At 36.9% G+C, this 22,000-nt stretch overlaps 1 protein-coding gene across 5 annotated transcripts in view; it reads left to right on the top strand.

Annotated features, from left to right (window-relative positions):
• RAB28 (RAB28, member RAS oncogene family) overlaps nucleotides 1-22,000 on the top strand; it is a 65,119-nt gene that overhangs the window by 5,833 nt on the left and 37,286 nt on the right. For all 5 annotated transcript variants that reach the window (XR_014317441.1, XM_082759625.1, XM_082759622.1 and 2 more), the window contains 3 exons: nucleotides 1,223-1,319; nucleotides 6,600-6,688; nucleotides 13,409-13,538. Coding sequence is in view for 4 of the 5 variants with exons in the window: in XM_082759625.1 (XP_082615751.1) it covers nucleotides 1,223-1,319; nucleotides 6,600-6,688; nucleotides 13,409-13,538 (316 nt within the window). In the remaining variant the exon portion in view is untranslated. The remainder of the gene's footprint in view (nucleotides 1-1,222; nucleotides 1,320-6,599; nucleotides 6,689-13,408; nucleotides 13,539-22,000) is intronic.

Raw genomic sequence — 22,000 nt, forward strand, 5'->3', positions numbered from 1 at the left:
GTGCTATTTTGCTATTGCATTTTTAATTAAATGTGCTCTAACAGCAATTACTAATAACAGTTGATGTGAATCGCTTTTTCAGGCCTTGATGAACTGAAATCTGGAGGAAAAAAAATCCTTCTTGCTTACTTATTTATTTATTTGTAATGACTATTTTTTGTTATTGTTCCAGGGCTTTTGTGAGGCTCTCAGTCTTCCTCCCATACATGTAAATGCATATTTTTCTGCGATTAGTTTCTTATATTTCAGATGTCACACCAACAAGAAATTCCTAAGCATGTGCCACAACTGGATGTAGGATGTATGTTAGCTACCGGACATTCATATTTAATACAGCATTTCGTTTTTTTTTTTTCCACAGCATGAACTTGTGTATTCTTTGTAATTGCATGTTTCTCCTTTTTCTTTTTTTTTTTTTTTTTTTTTTAAAAATGGTGGGGCTTCTGTCTAGAAATCTTATATTGCTAGTGAAAGAAAAGAAATGCCCTGCTTCATTACTTTATGTAAGCTGGGTATCCTTTCAGCAGTATGTAGCAAAACCTGATTCCAACAGTGTATTTAATAAATCCATATAACATAAATTGAAGAAATAAGATTCGAGAGTTCTCTTTAGAGGAATGTTTCTGTAAATGTACATTCTTAACCCGAGTTTAGTCGTTTCTCTGTAAAAGTGTGTGCAGTCTCTCTTCCTATCTTAGACCGCATGTAGTTGCTGATCCGGAAGCTTTGATGCACAGGGGCAGGAATCCTGCCACACCTTGGAGCCCCTGTGGGACTGCGCTGTGCAGATATCCCTTCCCTCACAGAAGGCTGGTCTGGGATTGTGGTGTTATGCAGCAGGGATGGACCCTTGTTTGGGAAATTAATACATTTTTAAAATAGTGAGCTTTCCAGGTATGGATACTGTCATTTAGCTTTGTGTCAAGTTGAGCGTGCTGTTGGCACCTTACTCAATTTTGTGTAATATTTTGTGATATGAATATCAAAGTGTCTTTGAAATGCAAAGGAAATACGCGCCTTGCTGATTTCTGCATAAATTAGTAGCCATTGCCACCTGCTGTTACTAAGCTGAAGCTGGCTGGAATGCTTATCAATATAAATTCATGAACACTGGCAGCACACGTTGATTTAAAACTGTTTACCTGTGTTTTGTACTTCTGGTTTAATACAATTTAATTTGCTGTTTAAAATGACAACGTAATATGATACTGTTCTTTTTTAGACATCCTTAGCCACACGTTTTGCCCAAGAAACTTTTGGAAAACAGTACAAACAAACCATAGGACTGGACTTCTTCTTGAAAAGGATAATATTGCCAGGTAAGAGAATAAAGATTCTTAATGCTGAAAGGTTGAGATGCAGTAAGACTCCAGAAACAGTCTTCAAAGTAATGTATACTAAATAAGCTTAGTACAGTGCTTTTTATGGCAAAGTAAAACAGGCTATTTAGAGAAAATTTGCTTAGTATGTTCTTGTCAGGTGACAAAGGGTTATGCATTTGCAACATATCTTTAAGTCTTTAAGTTAAGCACTGCATTCAAGTAAAAGGAATGCTGTGCTATTTGTATTCATGATTTTTATTATCTCTGTTTGAGCATACTCTCTGTTCATGTGAGTAGTGCAACATAAAACAGTGAAGTAGAACTTTAAATGTATTCGTTGAAAATGTATATGTATTTTGAAAGAAATAGTTTTATTATTATTATTATATTTTTAATGAAATACACAACTTGTATTTGGGTTGTGTGTGAGAAGCATAATGCAGCTATGGAATCGCAGGGCTCTAATATGTGAATGCTGTTTTATGCAAGGCAGCATGAAATTGCTGGCATTTAATAGACCACTAAAATTTAGGGTCCCTCGGCACTCATAAAAATACAGTTTGAGCATTCAAGATGTTTCACTTCACGACGGCAAAGAAACTATTTAGATGCCAGTTGCAGCACACTGCATGGAAAATGCAGAGAAATAATTAAAAAGAATAGTTGCTGCTAGAAGCTTGTTTCTGAACAATTGGAGGTGTAAAATAAGGCTTTTCACTGAGTGCTTTGTTGCTCAGTTTCCAAGCATGGAAGTTTTTCGATGTAAGCATTTCCTCCTGTTTTCTGAAATAAAAATTGGAAAAAATATGTTTGGTTAAAGTTGTAGTGAGATTTGATAAAGTTGATGCAAGTTCTGTGTTTTTTCCTTGAGGGTTGGTGGGAGAAGCAAACCCAGATATTTAGTATTTCAACTGTAACCTGATGTCATAAGAAAATACAAGGTCCTTGAACTTATTTTTGTGAAAAAATTATGTTGATGATAATTTTATGACGATGTGTTACTCTGCGTAAACAGAGTAGTCTAGTCAGAATATTCCTGTAAGCACTGTCTTGGTTTGGCCACTTTGCTGTACGTCTTCAGTATCTGCTGAGCAATATAGTACCAAACTTCAGTGCTTATTTCTGCATATCATCAACTGAATGTTTTCTTATTGTCCTGCTCATTCCTTTAAAAATACCAGTATGCAGATTACATACAGCAGTACTTGCAAATGGAATGTGTACACAAATCATGCAGTGTGAATGCTGAGAACTTGTATTTTGCAAGTTTTTTTCCAGCTGCTAAGCATACAGAAGCTATTAGTACATTACTGGAATTCTAAATATTCTTCTTGAGCAGGAAAATTAGAAAATTATCAACTGTTGACCCATTAATAATTTACTTTGTTCTAATTTATTCTTTCATAAAATCAGAATGAAGATGCAAATAGCACCAAAACAACGACAAAGTCTTTGCATCTATTTTCTTTGTTTATCAGTAACAAAATACTAACGGACATGAAATGTATTCATATTTAGAAAAAAAAAAAAAAAACATTTTTCTGTAGGTTGTCATTCAGGTTTTGCCTTTGAATGTAGGGAGATATAAATTTTGTGTTTTATAGGTAACCTGGACTGGTGGGGGGAGTGAGAGGGAAGTAAGGGGGGAGGTAATATTTCTAAATACTGCTATGGAAAGCATTACTTAAGTAAATGGATTTTTCTAATTTCTTGATTAGTTCTGGGTTTGCAGAGCTGCTATGTTTACTTGTAAGGCTAATTCATACCACTGCACAGGATTTATAATCTGCATATCTGTAGGTAAAAGAGTCCTGATTTCTCTTATTTAGTAGAATAGTTAACAATTGCCTATGTTACAGTGTTTGAAATGCGTTTTTCTCCTTTAAATGGAAGCAAACACTTCAGAACTTAAAATTACTGATTTCTATAATTGCACAGAAGTTTATATAATGATGCATTAGAAGTCCATTTTAACTTGTAAAATAAAGTACTGGTATTATAATTTTTAATAAAAGGTCTATTTATCTCCAGTTCTTTTAGTAACTGATGCAGTCTTACAGTGAAAGAGGAAAATACTTGGTAAAACGGTATGAGTTAATACAAATAGTCATTTGACTCCTATTTATTTGATTACTATTTAATTGATGATTTAAATTAATCTTTGGTTGTGTGCAATATGATACATTATTTAGGTGCTGAAAATTCTCTTCATGAAGTTTACTTGAAGTATTTTTCTCACATGCAAATCAATTTCAGTATATTTTGTGACGCAGTATGTTGTATAGTCTGGATGCAACCACGGTGCAGATTTTAGTGCTTAAATAGTGTATGTGTTAGTCTGAGCTTCTGCTGATAGAGATCCTTAAGAGCCATAGTCAGAAACTTTTAGGAGGGTTGTGGGTGCAGTTCAGTAAACAAGATTCTTCCGTGAGAAGGATTTTTTAAGTTGTCAGTGCAAGAAGTGGGCAGACATGTTCTTAGCTCCATCTTGACTGTGCAGCACTTTAAGTAAGGTTAACCAATGCACCAAGTGTACCTCCGCAGGGTTGCTGTTGAATCAGCCCAGTCGCTTTAGTTCATACCAAAAGCGATCTAGAAACCTGCACTGTGTTGCTTCAGCTATTTTATCTTTGTACTTGAACAGAGTAAAAAAGTGTTACTGTTTTCTTGTTCGGTGTATTATTATTGCTCCAGGATTCTTCAGTTACTTTTATTGTGTGTTAACTTTGTTTCTGTCTTAATTTATGCCTTGTTAGGTTCTTTTTATTTTGTTCCTGTTCTCCAGTTTGTATGTTCCTTTTAAATATATATTCAAAAAATAAAACAGATTTCAAACTTTTTGCAGAAAATTTAATCTCTTGTTCTCATAGTTATTAATTGAATATTTGCTAGGCAAATGATCTGATGTTCTTCCTTCTGTCAAAATAATTTTAACATCCTTCTTTCTCCCCCAAAATCAATCTGAGCACAAAGCAAATACTACAGGACCTGTTTTTTAGAAAGGGGAAAGTAAAACATTTCATAACGGACAATCGATATTAATTTCAGTAGTTATTGAGGTCTTAATAAAGAACCATTTCATGCAAATGAACATTCCAATATTTTTTTCTCCAGTCTTCTGTTGTTAGTAAAGGAAGGTAAATAGTAGGTTTTTAAGTTGAGGCAGACCATTTAATTTAATGCCCTGTAATAAAGTTTCTCAGATAATCTCCGAATCCAGGTACTAAGCCCAGTTTGCTGTGCATGGTTGCTACTCTTGAAGGAGAGAGAGAGGATGAAGCTAGATTTAAAGCATTTGAACACAAAATCAGGCATCCGAAAGTTGTTGGGTTTGAAAGTGGTCATGGTTCTAAAGCTTTTTTTCTAAATAGCTGGTATGAATGATGTGCTAAATTTCCAGTAGAGTGCATGCAACCAGGTTTGGGTACTTGAGCGCTGTGGACTTCTTGAGCATGTTTCTTTTGTTTACTCACTAAGGATGCGTGGTCACTTCAGGCGTTGGGCCAGCTGATAAGACCAGCTTATCCATGACAAATGCTCTGTGGAAGACTCTTACCTGCATTGTCTGCAGTCACTCCTGCTCTAAGATTTAAAAATAATCAAATAATAAATTGCAGTAGGTGCACTGTCAAAAGAAACAAACTTCTTACTCTGTAAAAGGTTGCCTTTACTGGAGTGTTAGACGTATTTGCTAAGATCCATTCAGAATTTCTTGATCTTAATGTTTGATAAAACTTTATAAAAAAAAAAAAAAGTTTGAAAAAACTTAAAAGTACTCTGACCAGATTGTCCCACGTTCATCCCTGCGTATTTGAGACCAAGTTACCGGTTTAGGAAATCTGTGCTTTTAACCAGATAAAAGCAAGATACATCATAAAAATATACTGCATTACATTTAATACCACAGGTAGTATGTATTCAGCTATATAGTTCTAACTTGTTCTTTATAGTCACGGAGTGCTGGGATATATTTCCAAGGAGCGCATTCACTTGCATAACTAAGGTGGTTTGTTTTAAACTGATGGCTGAACAGATCACCTTGTATAAAATAAGGTTGGTAATAACACAAAATAGCTGAATTAAAAGCATACCTTAACAGCCCCAAATACCCTTTTTCACTCAACTCAAGTTCTGTGATGGGGAATTTCTCTCTCTCTCTTTCTCTCTCTCTCTCTCTCTCTCTCTCTGTGTATACACACACATATATAGGAATAAAATTCATAGGCAGTTATGGTTGTTTTTGAGTACATTGTTGTCATTAATGTGATTTTATGGAGATTAGAAAAACTTTAGTCAGATCTTACTGCATTAATTTGGTGATTCCAGGTAATCAGTACAGTTTTGCAGTTTTCACTGCAAAATGAGTCAGATTGTACTTTAAAATCTGTAAGTGTGTTGTGACAGATTTCTCTGTGCCCATGTTTAGTCTGTGGGTTTGCAGGGTATGTATGACTTGGAGAATATTAAATATTCTGCATTTACACATATTTTTTTTTTTCTTGTAACTATGTTTTGAAAGCCCATTAACAGTTTTAACATAGTTTTAATATCAAATCTGGAGACTGTTTAGAGTAGAAAGGAAGATCTGTTCTTGGTGTAGATTCTTGGAAGATGAAATTATGTAAATCACATTCGGCTTAGTTGCCTGCTTTGGGGTGGTGGATGGAGGAAATAATCATAGTCTGCATCTTCGGTGTAGACTTGTATCAGCATCTCCAGTTTAATTTGTCAACTATATAATTCTTTGTAGTACTACTAAGAGCATCATTACTAAAATACAATTATTCTGTGCATTTTCCACACTTCTAAATTTTCCTCTCAAATTTTGGAGGTGGAAGAGAAAGGGGACACAGTATTACCTAATGTGGTTAGGTTGATATTAATTGCATTAACTTTCATTTCCAAGTGTTGCTCTATAGAACTTGCTTTCTCTGCAAAGCTTTATGCATTTCTTTAGTAAAGTATGTTGTATAATTTCTAGTTAGGAATCTCATACTTTGTGCAATTTTAATTCTTTTCTATGAGGTAACTATATTGGGAAGTTAATATTTAGCTATGGTTCTATGGCCTTGTAATGAACTACCTGGACACAAGTGATTTTTTTTCCAAGTGATAGTCATTTTTATCTTTAAATTTGGTTACGATTTCTGCTATACTCATAAAAAGCTATTGCTGTTGATATGCTATGGTGTATTACCTGCCATGATAATATATCTTTAATTTATTTCTATCTCAATTTTCCAGGTTATACAATATCTGTGTAACTTTCTTTTCCAGGAAATCTGAACGTTACTCTTCAAGTGTGGGATGTTGGCGGGCAAACGATAGGAGGCAAGATGCTGGATAAATATATTTATGGAGCTCAGGTACAGTATAAATGATTATAACTATATCTGTAATAATTATATAGAATTAATTCAAACTTTATTCTCAAAATTATGGATGTCTTGCATCATATTGTTTTCTAAATCTCAGAAATGTTGAATCTCTGAATCTAAACTTAATTGATATAAATATACAATTTTTTGGTGTTGATTTAAAAAGAAAAGGAAGGGTGTGCGTTTGTAGATCTGAACAACTCAAGAACAGATGTATGTTTCCATGCTTTTTGTCTTGAGTTAAGAAAAGCAATCATAGTAAATAGTAAGAGCTATTTGGATATCCACATGGTAGATATAGTGGCTGTTTTTAGAGCAGATGCCTCCTGGGGGGAAGAAGTAGAAGGAGGAAATTAAGAGCAATCCTACACCATTAAACTCATACATGCAACTGAGGTTATAGGAAGGCAAACAAAAGGAGGCAAACAGGTAGCTAAATGTTTTTGCAGAACTCCAATCCAATGAAAATTTATTTTATTTTTAGGTTAACTAAGGAACATAAAGTGATGGTAGGTTTAGGTAAGAGCTAAATGTTATAATAGTATCTTGAGTTATGAGCTGATTTAGGAGGATGCACTGTATGTCAGACTTTTTAAAATGATTAATCCTATAACGTACTCTGTTATTTAATTTGGAATTTTTAATGAGAACAATAAGCATGATACATTTCATTATACGATATTACATTTATCAGAAAATGTATCTTTTTTCTGCAATAATTTATGAAGTATGGAATCCTAAAACTTGATTTGGGTAGAACCTTTATGCTGATAAGTGCAGCACAGGAATGGCTAATTTTAAGAAGATTAGGAATTACTAGCTGATTGGATAAAGATAAACTTAACGTTTTGTCACTTTCAAAACCAAATACAAGTGTTTTTAGCTGTTGCATCTGTTTTATAGGGGTTTTTCTTATTTTTAATAAAAAACACTTTGCTGCCCTGTGAAAGATATACCAAGCAACAGGAGAAACTGTCTTCCATGACAGAGAGAATTTGATTAATCACAAATTGTTGCCATATGCCCAAAATGAACTCAGTGAAAGAAATAAAAGGCTATTAACCTTTTTCCTGCACTGCATTTGCTGATAAACTCAACAGTTCCTTATCCCTTGTTCCTTGATAGTACATCAAAAATTAATGACAGTACCCCAAAGTAGGTGAAAAAAATGATATCAGTAAGTCTAAAGTCAGAATAATATGACTTGTAGCCATTCTGAGCATATTAACAGCAAAAAACCCTACATTCAATCTCTTCTTCACTTCTACTCAACCCCCTCCATGTCATTGCAAACCTATTTTTTTTTTTTTTTTTTTAAAGGAACTAATGGCTATTCTCACTCCTGGTATTGGTGAACAATGTCAACTTCTGTAACAGGCTTCTTATTGTCAGAGCTGACTTTCAAGAGACTATTCTATTAATTTTGTAACAGCATCTTTGGAAGTCAGATAAAACTTACCTTTATTTTTATCTATTCATGAAACACTATGAATAATTCTGAAAAGCCCTGCTTTTAGTTTATTTCCAGACAAATGTTTATTTCATGTTGAGCATCTCTAGCTGTGTAGAAGAAAAAGAAGAAAGAGGAAGTAGAACAAATAGGAAAACTTAGAAGGAAAATTCCTTTTATATACACAGAAAAATCCCAGTGAATGGATGGCAAAGCAGCAAGAAAATAATTAGGAATAGCTAGCATGGAATTATCAAGTGTTAATTTTGCCCAACCAATCTGATTGCCTTCTGCGGTGAGATGACCAGCTCTGTGGAGAGGAGAGCAGTCGATGTTGTTTACCTTGACTTCATCAAGACCTTTGTAATTTCTCCTGGTACTCATATAGACAAAATATATAGATGTAAATTGGATGGATAAACCATAAGGTAACTGAAAAACTGAACAGACAGCTGGACTTAAAGGGAGGTGGTCCACAGCTCTGTGTCTTACTGGTGTCTGGTTATGAGTTGCATTCCTTAGGGGTCGATACTATTTCATGTCTTATTAATCCTGTGAACAATGGAACAAAACATGGTGTGTAAGTTTGCAAATGGTTCCAAATGGGGGAGGAAGGGTCACTGTGCTGGAGGTGAGGGCTGATACTGCAAGAGACTATGACAAACAAGAGGAATGGGTCAAGAGAAATGTTGTGAAGTTCAGTGAAGGCAAATGAAAAGTACTGCACCTAGGACAGGGTAACCTCAGGCAACAGTACAGGCTGGGAATCGACTGCCAGAGAACCAGCTGGAGAGTGTCCAGCGAAGAACCACCAAGCTGCTTAATGTACTGGAGCATCACACGTGAGGAAAGGTAGAGAGAGCTGGGACTGTTGCTTCTGGAGAAGAGAAGGCTTATCAGTGTGTATAAATACATTAATGAAGGTGGCTAAGAAGACAGCTGAGCTCCTTTCAGTGGTATCCAGTGACAGACAGTGGTCACAAACATAGTACCATCTGAATATCAGGAAATACTGAAGGTGTGCTGAGGGGTGACCAAGCACTGGCACAGCTGAAAATGTGAAAATACCATTTCTGTTTATTTGCAACGTATCATAATGAGGTTACTCTACTAAAGTTAATATTAGAAAGAAGAATACAGTTTTGCTCTAACACTTCATGAACATTAAAAAACAAAATGAAAATCGTAGTTCATTCATACTGAAATCCCCCACAGGAGGAGGGCAGCTGAGGATAAGCCTGAAAACCAAAACAAGTGTTTTTAGTTATTGTTCTCTGTAGCTTTCTCTGATGTCCAAGATTTACCACAATAAACTTGACACCTTTTAAATGGTGACTGTCCACTATTCAACCAGTCACTGTATTCATACTGTTATGACACTTCCATAATTGCAGTTCTCTTAATAGTAATAATTAATAATAATAGCGATACTGCTGTTTGTGTAGTAAATATTTCAGAACCACTCCCATCTCTCAGCTGTAATTGCTGACCCTATCCACATATCTAGTTTAAAGTATCCTTAAAAGCTGGCATATGCTACCTCATAAATTGGCTTGTTAATAGTAGTAAAAGTACTGCAGACTCTGCCTTCTCTAGAGACCAGCAAATCATTTCTGCAATATTCTAAGTTTCCAGTGGCCTATTTTTTGAACATATTCTATAATTCTGAAACAAAAAGCACTCACATATGCACTAATGTAAGCAAAATGTCCCTATTACTGGACTGCAATTATGCAAGCAGGGACTATTTGCCATATTGCTGGAGACTGGAGAATTAATACACTGTTCTCAGCATGTTGTCCTCCATGTGTGCCAAACCTTTTTCATGGCAGTGAAATGTGCTAATTATTTAAAATAATAAGAATAAAAAGCCAGTGTTAATTTTCCATCTCAATTCCTCAAGCATAATAGGGAAATAACAGGCTTTATACTGTCTACTCCTTCCATAGTAGTCCCTATACTGTAAGTTGGTGGAAAATAATGCATTTTTGGGGAAAGCAGTGATGGGTTTTCTGTCTTAAATAAAATAAATAAATAAATTTTAGCTGCGGAGCTATGGCTAGTCCTTTATTCACATCGCATTAAGTTGCTTAAAAAGTGCTTTTTTGACATAACTTAGGCAGGAAGAATTCTTTATGAGTTCGATGATGTGGTGCCTTTTTTCTTATCTCTGAGATACTGTATGTGTCAAGTACAACAAGTATTCACAAGATTTAGAAAGAGAATAATTAAGAAAAGAATATGCTTTCATGGCAGTGTGTTAGGTCATGCAGAAGGGTGGAGAAAAAAAAAAAAAAAAGGAAGCTAGTTCCAAACTTTGTTCAATAATATCTTTCATGGTAAATCTACAATGAATGCCCTTTCTTCTGAAGGAATTGGCTACACTTGACTCGATCTGTAGCAGTGTAGCATTTTGAAGAAGAATTAGTAGAAACAGCTAACATTAAGTGCTTAACTTATCAGTGCTGAAGATGCTTTAGATTTTTGCAAGGTGGTGAGAAGAGGACTTGACTGCTGGTGAAAGAAATGTGCTGTGTGCTTTTTCTCATTTACAGCTTTCAGCTTTTTTTTTTTTGCCTTTACAATACCTGTCCTTCAGTTCAAATTTCCAAGAAGCATTTAATAACACATTTAATAACACAGGCTTATGTTACGAAAGACATATATACATACAAAATCATTTGGATAGTTAGAAAAGTGTTCAGGAGATACTGAGACAAGATATTAAGGGATAAATTGTAGAATAGTTGGATGAGGGAAGTGGATGTTTAATATTAGATTTGATTAGTGAAGTAAAGGAAGAAAGAGAAAAGAAGATGGGCATCACAATTTATAACTTTCCTAAAGTAACTAGTGAAAGCTGGTCTTCAGGAAGTAATAGTTGATATACCAATGTAAGGCACAAGAACTCAGTTTGCCAAGGAGTTGATGGCATTGAAGGAAAAGGGGATTTTCTGTAAAGGGGATTTTTTGTGTGTTTTACTGATCACAGAATCATAGGAAGGTTCACGTTGGAAGGGGTCTCATGAGGTTTCTAGTCCAACCTCCTACTCAAAACAGAGTCAGCTGTAAGATGAAACTAAGTTACTCGGTGCTTTATTGAGTTCCTTCTTGAAATCTCTAGGATGGAGACTTCACAACCTCTTTGTACAGCCTATTCCACTGCTTGGTTCTTCTCATGCTGAAAAAGCTTTTCCTTGTATCTAGTCAGAATCTATCATTTCAACTTTTACCCATTATTTTTCACGCTCCTGCCATGCACTATTGTGATTCTGTCTTCTCGACAGACTCCTCCTGGCTGGAGAAGGCTGATTTTAGGTCCCTGCAAAGCCGTCTCTTCTGCATAATGAACAAGTTTCGTTCCCTCAGCTTTTCCTGTTAAGACAAGTGCTCCAACTTCTGGTCATTTGGTGACCTTCCACTGAACTTACTCCAGTTTACTGATGTCTTGTGGTATCTAAGACTGGAGTTCAGATGTGATTTGACAAGTGCTGATATTAATATGTCCCTCAATCTAGTGGCAGTGCTACTGCTAATGCAGCCCGGAATCCTGTTGGCCATCATTGCTACCAGGTTCCTTGCAATGCAGGCTCCTATTTGGCTTGCTGTCCACCACGACCTGAAGGTCACTTTAAGTTGCTCCCCAGCCTGCATTGTTTATTCCTCCTTAGCTGCAGGACTTTGCATTTGTCCTTGCTGAATGTTGAAAGGTTCTTGTTTGCCCATTCCTTGAGTGTGTCTACATGCAGACTGTAGCCCTGCCCTTGAACATGTTGGCTGGTCCTCTGAATTCAGTGGTGTCTGCAAACTATGCATAAAATCATATAAAAAGAGATCCACTGATATCTTCTCTCCAACCTTTTACCAGCATTATCATGCCTTTCACCAGTCTTGTGTTTGTTGAAGCATTCAATTTTTTTCAATTTTCTTTTGTCAGTTATGTTTTCTAAACCTCTGATACTACTAGTTATCTTCTAGCCTATCCTTTTCTTGACATTGTGTCCAGAGTTGGATGCAATATTTCACCTGAAATGTTTCATGCCAGTGTGATATTTGCTTTTTTTGTTACAAAATAAGCTTGATTTATATTCAACTGTGATCTACTGTAACTCCTTGATCCTTTTCTATAGAACCTGCTACAAAGCCAGATGTTTCCTATCCTCGTGCAGCTGATTATTCCTTCCTTTGAACTTGTCATGGTACTTATTGAATTGCGTCCTATTATTTTTAGATTGTTTTTCATTTTATAATCTAAACTGTCCTCAAATACTCTTGTAGTCTTTACCAGTTTGTATAGTCTGTGAAATTAATTTAACGGTTACATTATATTTTGTGATCTAAGGCAGTCCTTATAAAACTATCAAGTAAAGCTCGGCCCAGACAAGCCTCTGAAAAACTTGACTTGAAAAATCTGTATGTATTTGTATGAATTATATTTATTAATTATTATTTTGAAATAATATTCATTAAAATTCAATATGAGAAACAGTGCTCGGTTGCGGGGATCTTTTCCAGATGTGAACTCCATGAAAACAAGCACAACAGAATCCAATTCTAACTTTATTCGTTGTATACAAGATTCTCAGGAATGCCTGTTTTGAGTATTCATTACCTGTAGCCTGGTCCACAGCCTCTGAAATGCATGGAACTACCTTCTTCTTGACTTCTAACCATTTTTAATTTGTCCTTTGAAAGTTAAAAAGATTATTAGTACTTCTTGCTTGGCTTCTATAGCAGTAAAGGAAGGGAGCTGGACTTTCTTCCCAAAGGAAAGCAGAGATGTAACAAGTTGGGCAAATGTATGCTTAAGCTGTTTTTTTTCTTTTTTTTTTTTTTTTTCTCCTCAGGAAGGGAATAGTAAACTACAAATAAGATTAGCTAAAATAAAAGTCCTTCTCCAGTGTGATTTTTCTCTTACCATTAGTATGAAACTCTTTTTAGATTTTTCACAACGCATATGCAGTTTGATGTATTTCTAATGTAACTAATTGTACTCTTTCCTGAATTGCCATATTTTTCTCCCTTTGTAGTTCATCTAGTGTCTGAACTTGGAACACACAGAGTGCAGATGAAGTACTGTAGTAAAATTTGTTTATTACAGTGGCTTACACTGACTCTTGTTTAATTCCTAAGAAGATAAAATGTCATTAATTGTAAATGCCCTATTTTATTATAATAATAAATTAGACTAATGCAGATTTTGCCATATTAAAATATTTTTACAACTTGTAGCATTTTAAATGTATCTTTTTCTTTAGGGTATTCTTTTGGTTTATGATATTACCAACTGCCAGAGCTTTGAAAATTTAGAGGACTGGTATAATGTGGTAAAAAAAGTGACTGAAGAATCAGAAACACAGCCACTTGTGGCCTTGGTTGGAAATAAAAGTAAGTTATTCATATTTAAATATTAATTGGAATACTCTGGATGTTGCTCTCTAGTGAAGAAATGTCACAGGGCATATATCATTAGTAAAACAAAACTAAATAATACTGTCTTGTGCATTACTGCTGTGTACAGATGACATATTTGGGTGTACCTCAGGGTTCTGGGCAGTTAAGTTGAGGAACTTTTTGCAGCCTATCTGCCTGTGTTTTCTTTATTTAGAGAGCAGCACACAGCAGTGGAGAGATGTCTCATCCATGTTTGAATTTGATAGGGCTTTAGGATATAGCCATGGCATGCATCTAGAATGGAGACCCGAGAAGCATTCCTGGCTCTAATAACAGATATTATTTCATGAATATTATTTATACAGAACATTTCATGGTTCTGTAGGTCAAGAGACTGGTATGTTAAGCACTTGTATCTGTTACTTAAAGTACACTAGACACAATATTTGAGTTGTTTATAAGGCCTTTTTACATGCTATCTCTGATTTTGCACGAGTTTACTTATTTCCTGTTCTCTGGAATTTTTTTAACTTGTCCTCTTATTGATCATGTAAGTACAAACTAGCTCCTTTAAATAACAATCACCTCATTAGTTCCCTAATTAGCTGGATAACAAATTCCCCCATTTCCAGTTAAGAAATTTTCAGAAATATTATTAGCATATCTGAGGTCTTGATCCTTGTTCTATTACCCTTTTTCTATCAAAGATAAGAGCAACATAAAACAATTTTATAAATAAATTCAAGTGGTAGAAGCAGGTACCATTTTTTAACAATTTAAATATATTTATTTGAACAACATACAACAGACTTTTTCTTTTCACTTTCCGATTCCTTTGTGTCTGTGTCACAATGTCCACATCAAGAACAAATCTGAAAAAAAACCAAAAAACCAAAAAAACTAAACAAACAAACAAACAAACAAAAAAGCCATTCTCATCCAGAAAGGTAATATTGTTTAAAATAATTTTAATACAATCTAGAGACAACGCTTTCATTCAGAAACATTAATGTAATGTTGCTACTATGATGCTATAACATTTTACGATCTTCATTGTGAAAGAAAACAGGGAAGACATTGGGAAGAAAACAGGAAAGCTCTTAGAGTTACAATATACAGATAACATTTCTGAAAGTATAACATAGTGTTGTTCTGCATCAGACCAAAGTCAATAATACAGATTCTGTTGAAATTCATATGAAAAACATATTTCACTGATTTATATTTTGTCCCAAAACTGTACTTGCTAACTGGAGTTCTGCAAATCTTAAGAGGCATTTGTAGTAGGATACTTTGTAACATAGGATAAGTAAAATTCTTTTGCTAGAATGACTCCGTAGAGGTACTAGATCAAACTCTGTTTTTCATTTGCAATTAAAGGACTTTGTTTTGTAATTATTACACCTTTAGTATGTATTTTTTTCTCACATACATGCCTCTGATTCTTTAAAATCCAAGTATTTTTTGGGGAGCATCTGCAAACAAAATATGGTTTTGTAGGTGAGTTTCCAGATAAAGACTGATGCTGACTAGGGAAATGGTTTTCGTTTCATGGTGATGGCAGCTGAAGGAATAGTGTACTTGCTAACTTGCTGTTCATCAGAAACTGTGTATAAAGAAAAAAAGCAAGCTATTGCTTTTGTGTGGTCCTAAGGATACTTGTTGGTTTTGCACACATTGAACCCCTTGGTATCTCTCAAAAGAAGGCAGGCAGGAGGTAGTTTTACAGTTGTCATGCTTTTAATTTTATTTCAGCATGATAAGAAGTTCAGCTTTTAGAACTGCATTACTTTCATGAATTTGATAAAACAGAAGAATACCTAGGGAGGGCTTCCCCCTCAGTACTTCAATAGCCTGTGAGAGGTTACTGATGTTACAGAAATAAAAAACAAGGTAAGTGTTTATATAGAAGTATGGTATTGATTCTTGCATATTATGAAAGGATAAAGCTACTGATAACAAGTTCTTCAGATGGAATCACTGTGTTCAGAATAGCTCAGCTTTACTCAGTAAATTATAAGAGATCTATGCATGACATAAGAGCAATAGGTTTGAAGTCAGTAAAAGCCATTTGATGAACTAACAAACTTACTTGACCTTGTACATTGTAAAGAACAAATTTCAGTCAGTAGTTTGGCTCAGAACTGCACTGTGTTTTTGGAGCTATGTGTGTTTTAGAAAAATATCCAGCTATATTCGCATCCCCAGAGAAGTGATTCATAGAGTCATAGAATGGTTTGGGTTGGAAGGGACCTTAAAGATCACTCAGTTCCAATCCTGTTGCCACAGGCAAGGACACCTCCCACTAGACCAGGTTATTCAAAGCCCCATCCAGCTTGGCCTTGGTGTTGATGGCAAACTTGCTGAGGGTGCACTCAATCCCACTGTCCATGTCACCGACAAAGATGTTAAATAAAGCAGGTCCCAATACCAGTCCCAGCAGAATGCCACTCATTGCTGATCCCCACCTGGGCATTGAGCTGTTGACCTCAGCTCTTTGCCTGTGACCATCCAGGCAATTCCTTATCAACTAAGTGGTCCATCCATTAAATCTGTCTCTCCAATTAGAAGACAAAGATGCCATGTGGTCTTCTCATGTTGGCTGTCACAAATCACCTCCCTCTTTTCCATGTGCCTTAGCATAGTTTCCAGGAGGATCTGCTCCATGATCTTGCCAGGCACAAAGGTGATATTGACTGGCCTGTAGGTCCCCAGGTCTTCCTTTTTTCTCTTTTTAAGAATGGGGCTTATGTTTCTAACACTCAATCTAATGCTATTCTAATTCTATTTTTCTGGTAAAAGTTTTAAAAATATTTCCAAGAATAAATGAAGATAATTGTGTGGCATTTGAAAAGTTGGGCCAGCATTTAGATCCCATTAAGAATTTTGAAACCTTGCTGAAACCATGCATTTTGAAATTTGGGTGTAAAATAAGTGCTACTCTTTTAAGCATACTTAGTTAAGTTTTGGCTCTCATTTGAGTTTTTTCACTTATCCGTTTCTTACAGACAGTATTTTTCTGTTTTGGGGTGAACACATCTGGGATCTCTGTTGTAGTGCTTCAGGAAAAAAATAAAAGGAATAACTATATTAAAAAAAAAACAACAAAACAAAAACAACAACAACTCAAAATCAATTGTTTTCTCAAATGATCTTGTTCTTAAACACAAGTTACTTTAAGTACAGTAGTGTATGGTGTGTAATCATGTACTAGCTGTTAATTTGGCTATAAAACTTCATGATTTATTGGTGTTCTGTTACATCAATTTGTAGTCAATCTGTTAATTTTTTTTAAGTTTCCTGCAATTTCTTCAGTATTCCACCAAACAAACAAAATGTTCAGTGGTGTTTTAAATTAATCAGTGCTAGTTTTGACTATTCTATTTTGTTGTACATTGCAATAGATTGGAAGAACACACACAGTAGGTTACTGTGTGTCTGTTGAAAGCACGACAATTGAGCATCCCCAATTGAGTGATGGCAATTCATTAAAATGATGTGATTGTAAGAGGTTAAGATTTACTTATGAAACAGTAGAAAGATAATTTTTACATACAGAACTCTAATCAGTCTCCAGTCTCATCTATCAGAAATTTATTTGAAAATAATGTAATATTATGAATTGAGATCTCCTAAATTCTTGAGAATTTAAGTCATCTTAAGCTGCCTATTCTCCTGCTGGGTGCTTAGTTTTATTCTTCACTCTTCCTTCCCATACATTTTTTCTCTAACAGATTCTGTAAGAGAAAGTAAAAAATTGATTTCATTTGGACCTGCTGAAAGTCAGACCTTACCCAGACCTGCTTCCTGCAGTTATGTCCTGTTGTCAGTTAACCTGATCTTTCCGTATGCATTTTGTGGATGAGCAAGGAGCTCATCAACAAGATCAAAAAGCAGGTCTATGAAATGTGCAAAAAGGATCTGTCCTCTTGGGAGGAGTATAGGAGTATTGTCAGGGCCTGCAGGGATGCAACGAGGAATGCTAAAGCACACCTGGAGAAGAAGCTGGCAAAGGAGATACAGGATAATAAGAAGGGTTTTTTAAAGTATGCAAACCGTAAAGGGAAGACTAGGGATAATGTGGGTCCCCTGCTGAATGAGGGGGGTGTCCTGGTAACAGGGGATGCTGAGAAGGCAGAGATACTGAATGCCTTCTTTGCTTCGGTCTTTGCTTCAAAGACTCTCCCCTGGGACCCCTGGACCCTGGAGGGAGGAGAAAGAGTCTGGGAAATGGAGAGCTCTCATCTGGTTGAGGAGGAAGTGGTTCAGGAGTGTCAGGGTGGGATCAATGCACACAGATCCATGGGCTCCAATGGGATGCATCCACATGTGCTGAGGGAGATAGCAGAGGTGATCGCCAAACCGCTCTCTATCGTCTTTGAAAGGTCTTGGAGAACAAGAGAGATGCCCCAAGACTGGAGGATAGCCAATGTCACTCTGGTCTTCAAGAAGGGCAAGAAGGAGGATCTGAGAAACTACAGGCCTGTCACGCTCACCTCTCTGGAAAGGTGATGGAACAGCTTGTTCTGGATGCCATCTCCAAGCAATTGGAAGAGAAGGTTATGGGGAGTAGTCAGCATGGATTCACCAAGGGGAAATCATGCTCGACCAACCTTGTAGCCTTCTATGATGGCATCACCAACTGGTTAGATGGGGGGAGAGCAGTGGATGTCATCTACCTTGATTTCAGCAAGGCTTTTGATACTGTCTCCCATGGCATCCTGCTAACAAAGCTGAGAAAGTGTGGGATAGAGGAGTGGACAGTAAGGTGGGTTGAGAACTGGCTGACTGCCCGAGCTCAGAGGGTGGTGATTGGTAGCGCAGAGTCCGGCTGGAGACGTGTGACTAGCGGTGTTCCCCAGAGGTTGATGCTGGGTCTGGTCTTGTTTAACATCTTCATCAGTGACCTTGATGAAAGAAATTTGTCTGCCCTCAGCAAGTATGCTGATGATACAAAGCTGGGAGGAGTGGCTGACATTCCAGAAGGCTGTACTGCCATTCAGTGAGACCTGGACAGGCTGGAGAGATGGGCAGGAAAAAAACAAATGAAGTTTAACAAGAGCAAGTGTAGAGTCCTGCACCTGGGAAGGAACAACCGCAAGTATCAGTACAGGCTGGGGGATGACCTGCTGGAGAGGAGCTCTGCGGAGAAGAACCTGGGGGTCCTGGTGGATGGCAGGTTGGCCATGAACCTTCAGTGTGCCCTGATGGCCAAGAAGGCCAATGGCATCCTGACGTGGATTAAAAGGAGCATGGGCAGCAGGTCAAGGGAACTGATTTTCCCCCTCTACTCTGCCCTGGTCAGGCCTCACCTGTAGTACTGTGTCCAGTTCTGGGCTCCCTGGTACAAAAAAGACAGGGATCTCCTGGAAAGAGTCCAGCGGAGGGCCACAAAGATGTTACGGGGCCTGGAGCATCTTCCCTATGAGGAAAGACAGAGATCTGTGTCTGTTCAACCCTGAGAAAAGAAGACTAAGTGGGGATCTTATTAACGTTTATAAACACCTTAAGTGTGGGAGACAGAAGGATTTGGCCAACCTCTTTTCAGTGGTTTGTGGGAACAGGACAAGGGACAATGGCCACAAAATGGAGCACAGGAAGTTCTGCACCAACATGTGAAAGAACTTCTTCATGGTGAGGGTGATGGAGCACTGGAACAGGCTGCCCAGGGAGGTTGTGGAGTCTCCTTCTCTGGAGTTCAAGGCCTGTCTGGACGCCTACCTGGGCAACCTGCTTTAGGGAACCTGCTTTGACAGGGGGGTTGGACCTGATGATCTCTTGAGGTCCCTTCTAGCCCCTACAGTTCTGTGATTCTGTGATTTGTGCATTTGATAATAAATAGAATTTTAAATGTGTAAAGTTGAATTTCTTTTTTTTGGTTGTTTTATATTAGTTATAAATTGTAAGATGATGCTAATCCCAAAACTTACAGTTAGCGTGGAATCTTAAATTTAACTTTCTTTGTAACTTACTTTGCAGTAGTTTAATTTTATTTACTGTCACGTATATCTGAACCATGCTTACTTCTGTGTGGCTATGTACAACTTCAGTTGCACCAGTGATAAAGGTTTAAGGCTTATTGTGAAGATTAACAAGTACTTTTGAGCTTCAGTGCAGTAACTTTTATAGACATATTACTGTGAAATACTTTTGAGTTATATTGTGTAGTATAAATTAAGCTGTGGTCATCAAATGAATGTATTTTTTTCACTTACGATGTTTACTTAAACTTAGGATTGATTTAAAGTTCAGTAATTCACAGTGGATCTTCTAGTTGTTAGTGTGAGTTAGAGAGGTTTTATGGTGTTATGTGTGACTGATGTGTTTCTTTCCTTTCTACCTTGACTACTACTATATATATTTTCCTCTGCACTAATCTATAGGCAGAGTCCTCAAGTGTCCTACCAACTTTTTCAGTGGATATATTGTAAACAAAAATTAACCCAGGTTGCATGGGAGCTACACTCATTTTGATTTATAGCTACCTAGATGGTCTTAGGGCGGTGGTTATCTGTAGCTTATATAGGGACTAGGAATTATCAGGTACTGTTGTATAGTGGATGGATGAATGATTTCTATCCCTAGAGATATTAACCAGACCAACTCCTCAATAAAGACTAATAACTCAGATTTTTAAACAGTCTTCATGACAGATGAGGGCACAGAGGAGAATGCATCAACACTAATTAAGAATGTTGACCATTTGTTCGTCTTAGCCATGATTAATTGATCTTGGAGTGCTATCTCTGAACAGGAAGTGATATGCTGTTACACTGTGAAGTTGAAAGGTTACATTTTAGTGTATCCTTTAACTTGCATTTACATACAATGTAAAATCTTTTTACCTATCTTATCTGAGTGCAGAAAGAAACATTTTCCAGCCCTGAACCCAATGAACATTTGGCGTACTGTGTACTAATGTGAGTCTGGCTGGTAACAGGACATAACCAGCCTGCATTTGTACTTGGTTACTGCCTTAGCCACTTAGTCTCCCCAGTTGTACTGAGAACACTACTTCATTAATACTCTTTCTGGGTCTGGCATATTAAAGTTCAGCACTACACATTTATTCTCTCGTCCTTTCCCACCTCCCCCAGCTGTTTTCTGTTCTTGTTTCCTGTGGGCTTGCACTTGTTAGGTCATTCACCTGTAATTAAGACAAGTGTTGAACAGTAAAGCAAAGACCCCTGTTCTTTTGAGTCTTATGCCTGATTAAACTAAAGTTCGTGTATGTCTGACAGCAGGTCCCATATGTGCTCCTGGGATTGGAGGGTAAACTACTTACATGTAGAGACTCCCTTAAAAAGAAAACCTTGTCCTATGCTACGGTCAATTTACCCACTCATTTGAATAAATGTAGAATGCTACCCTGTTTTAAAATATGTATAGAATGTTTGTCTCGACTAACTTGTAAGGTTAATAGAAAATCACAGTCTTATGTATTTGTTTCTTTCAGTGGTCAGTTAACTCTTTAAAAATTATTTTTATCAAGACGCTGAAATTAACGAATGGGAAAATCACAGGTGAAAATGGTCTTTTATTCATCGTAATGATAAATTTCCAACTCAGTGTCTGAATGTATTTTGCATTACTTTAGAGATGGGAGCAAGGTGAAAACATACAAATTCTGGAGTGATAAAATTGCATTGATTGTCTGAGAAAACATCTGTCTTGAAAGATTTTGATCCTAAACCGTGCTTGTTGTAATAGTAGTGGAGCTGGCTGTCTTCAGTGCCAAAATGGTCTATTTAATTATTTCTGTTACGTTGTCATGTGGGCAATACTTAACTGTGATATATGCCACACAGGGATAGAAGCCACAAGTGTGATTCCTTAGAAGGTAACTAAGCTCACAGAAATTTGTATAGAACAAAAGGAAAGGAACGTGTGGGGAAGGTTTACTGGTGTTCTGTAGTATTTACTTAGTATTCCATTGCCTGAGAAGGGAAACCAGCTGACAGGATATGTCACAAGGATCTGGACATACATACATAATGAATTCTGGCCCAGATCTGTTGTGATAAATGTTGCTTCTGGCCACAAATTAAATCACAGAAAATCACAGAATTGTAAGGGTTGGAAGGGACCATGAGAGATCATTGGGTCCAAGCTCCCTGCCAAAGCAGATTCCCTGCAGGTTCCTTGGCCACCAGGGCACACTGGAGGCTCACGGTCAACCTGTCATCCACCAGGACCCCCAGGTCCTTCTCCGCAGAGCTCCTCTCCAGCAGGTCATCCCCCAGCCTGTACTGATACTTGCGGTTGTTCCTTCCCAGGTGCAGGACTCTACACTTGTTCTTGTTAAACCTCATTTGTTTTTTTCCTGCCCATCTCTCCAGCCTGTCCAGGTAAAAAATTAGCCCATGTTATAATTGTAGCCTTCACAAAGAATCCTTCATAAAGTGGTCTTGTACATGGGAAGTCACAGAAGACACAGCAGCTGCTGAATCAGGTAG

This window comes from Aythya marila (assembly GCF_965140915.1).
Source record: "Aythya marila genome assembly, chromosome: 4".
In the NCBI taxonomy this organism is placed as follows: domain Eukaryota; kingdom Metazoa; phylum Chordata; class Aves; order Anseriformes; family Anatidae; genus Aythya; species Aythya marila.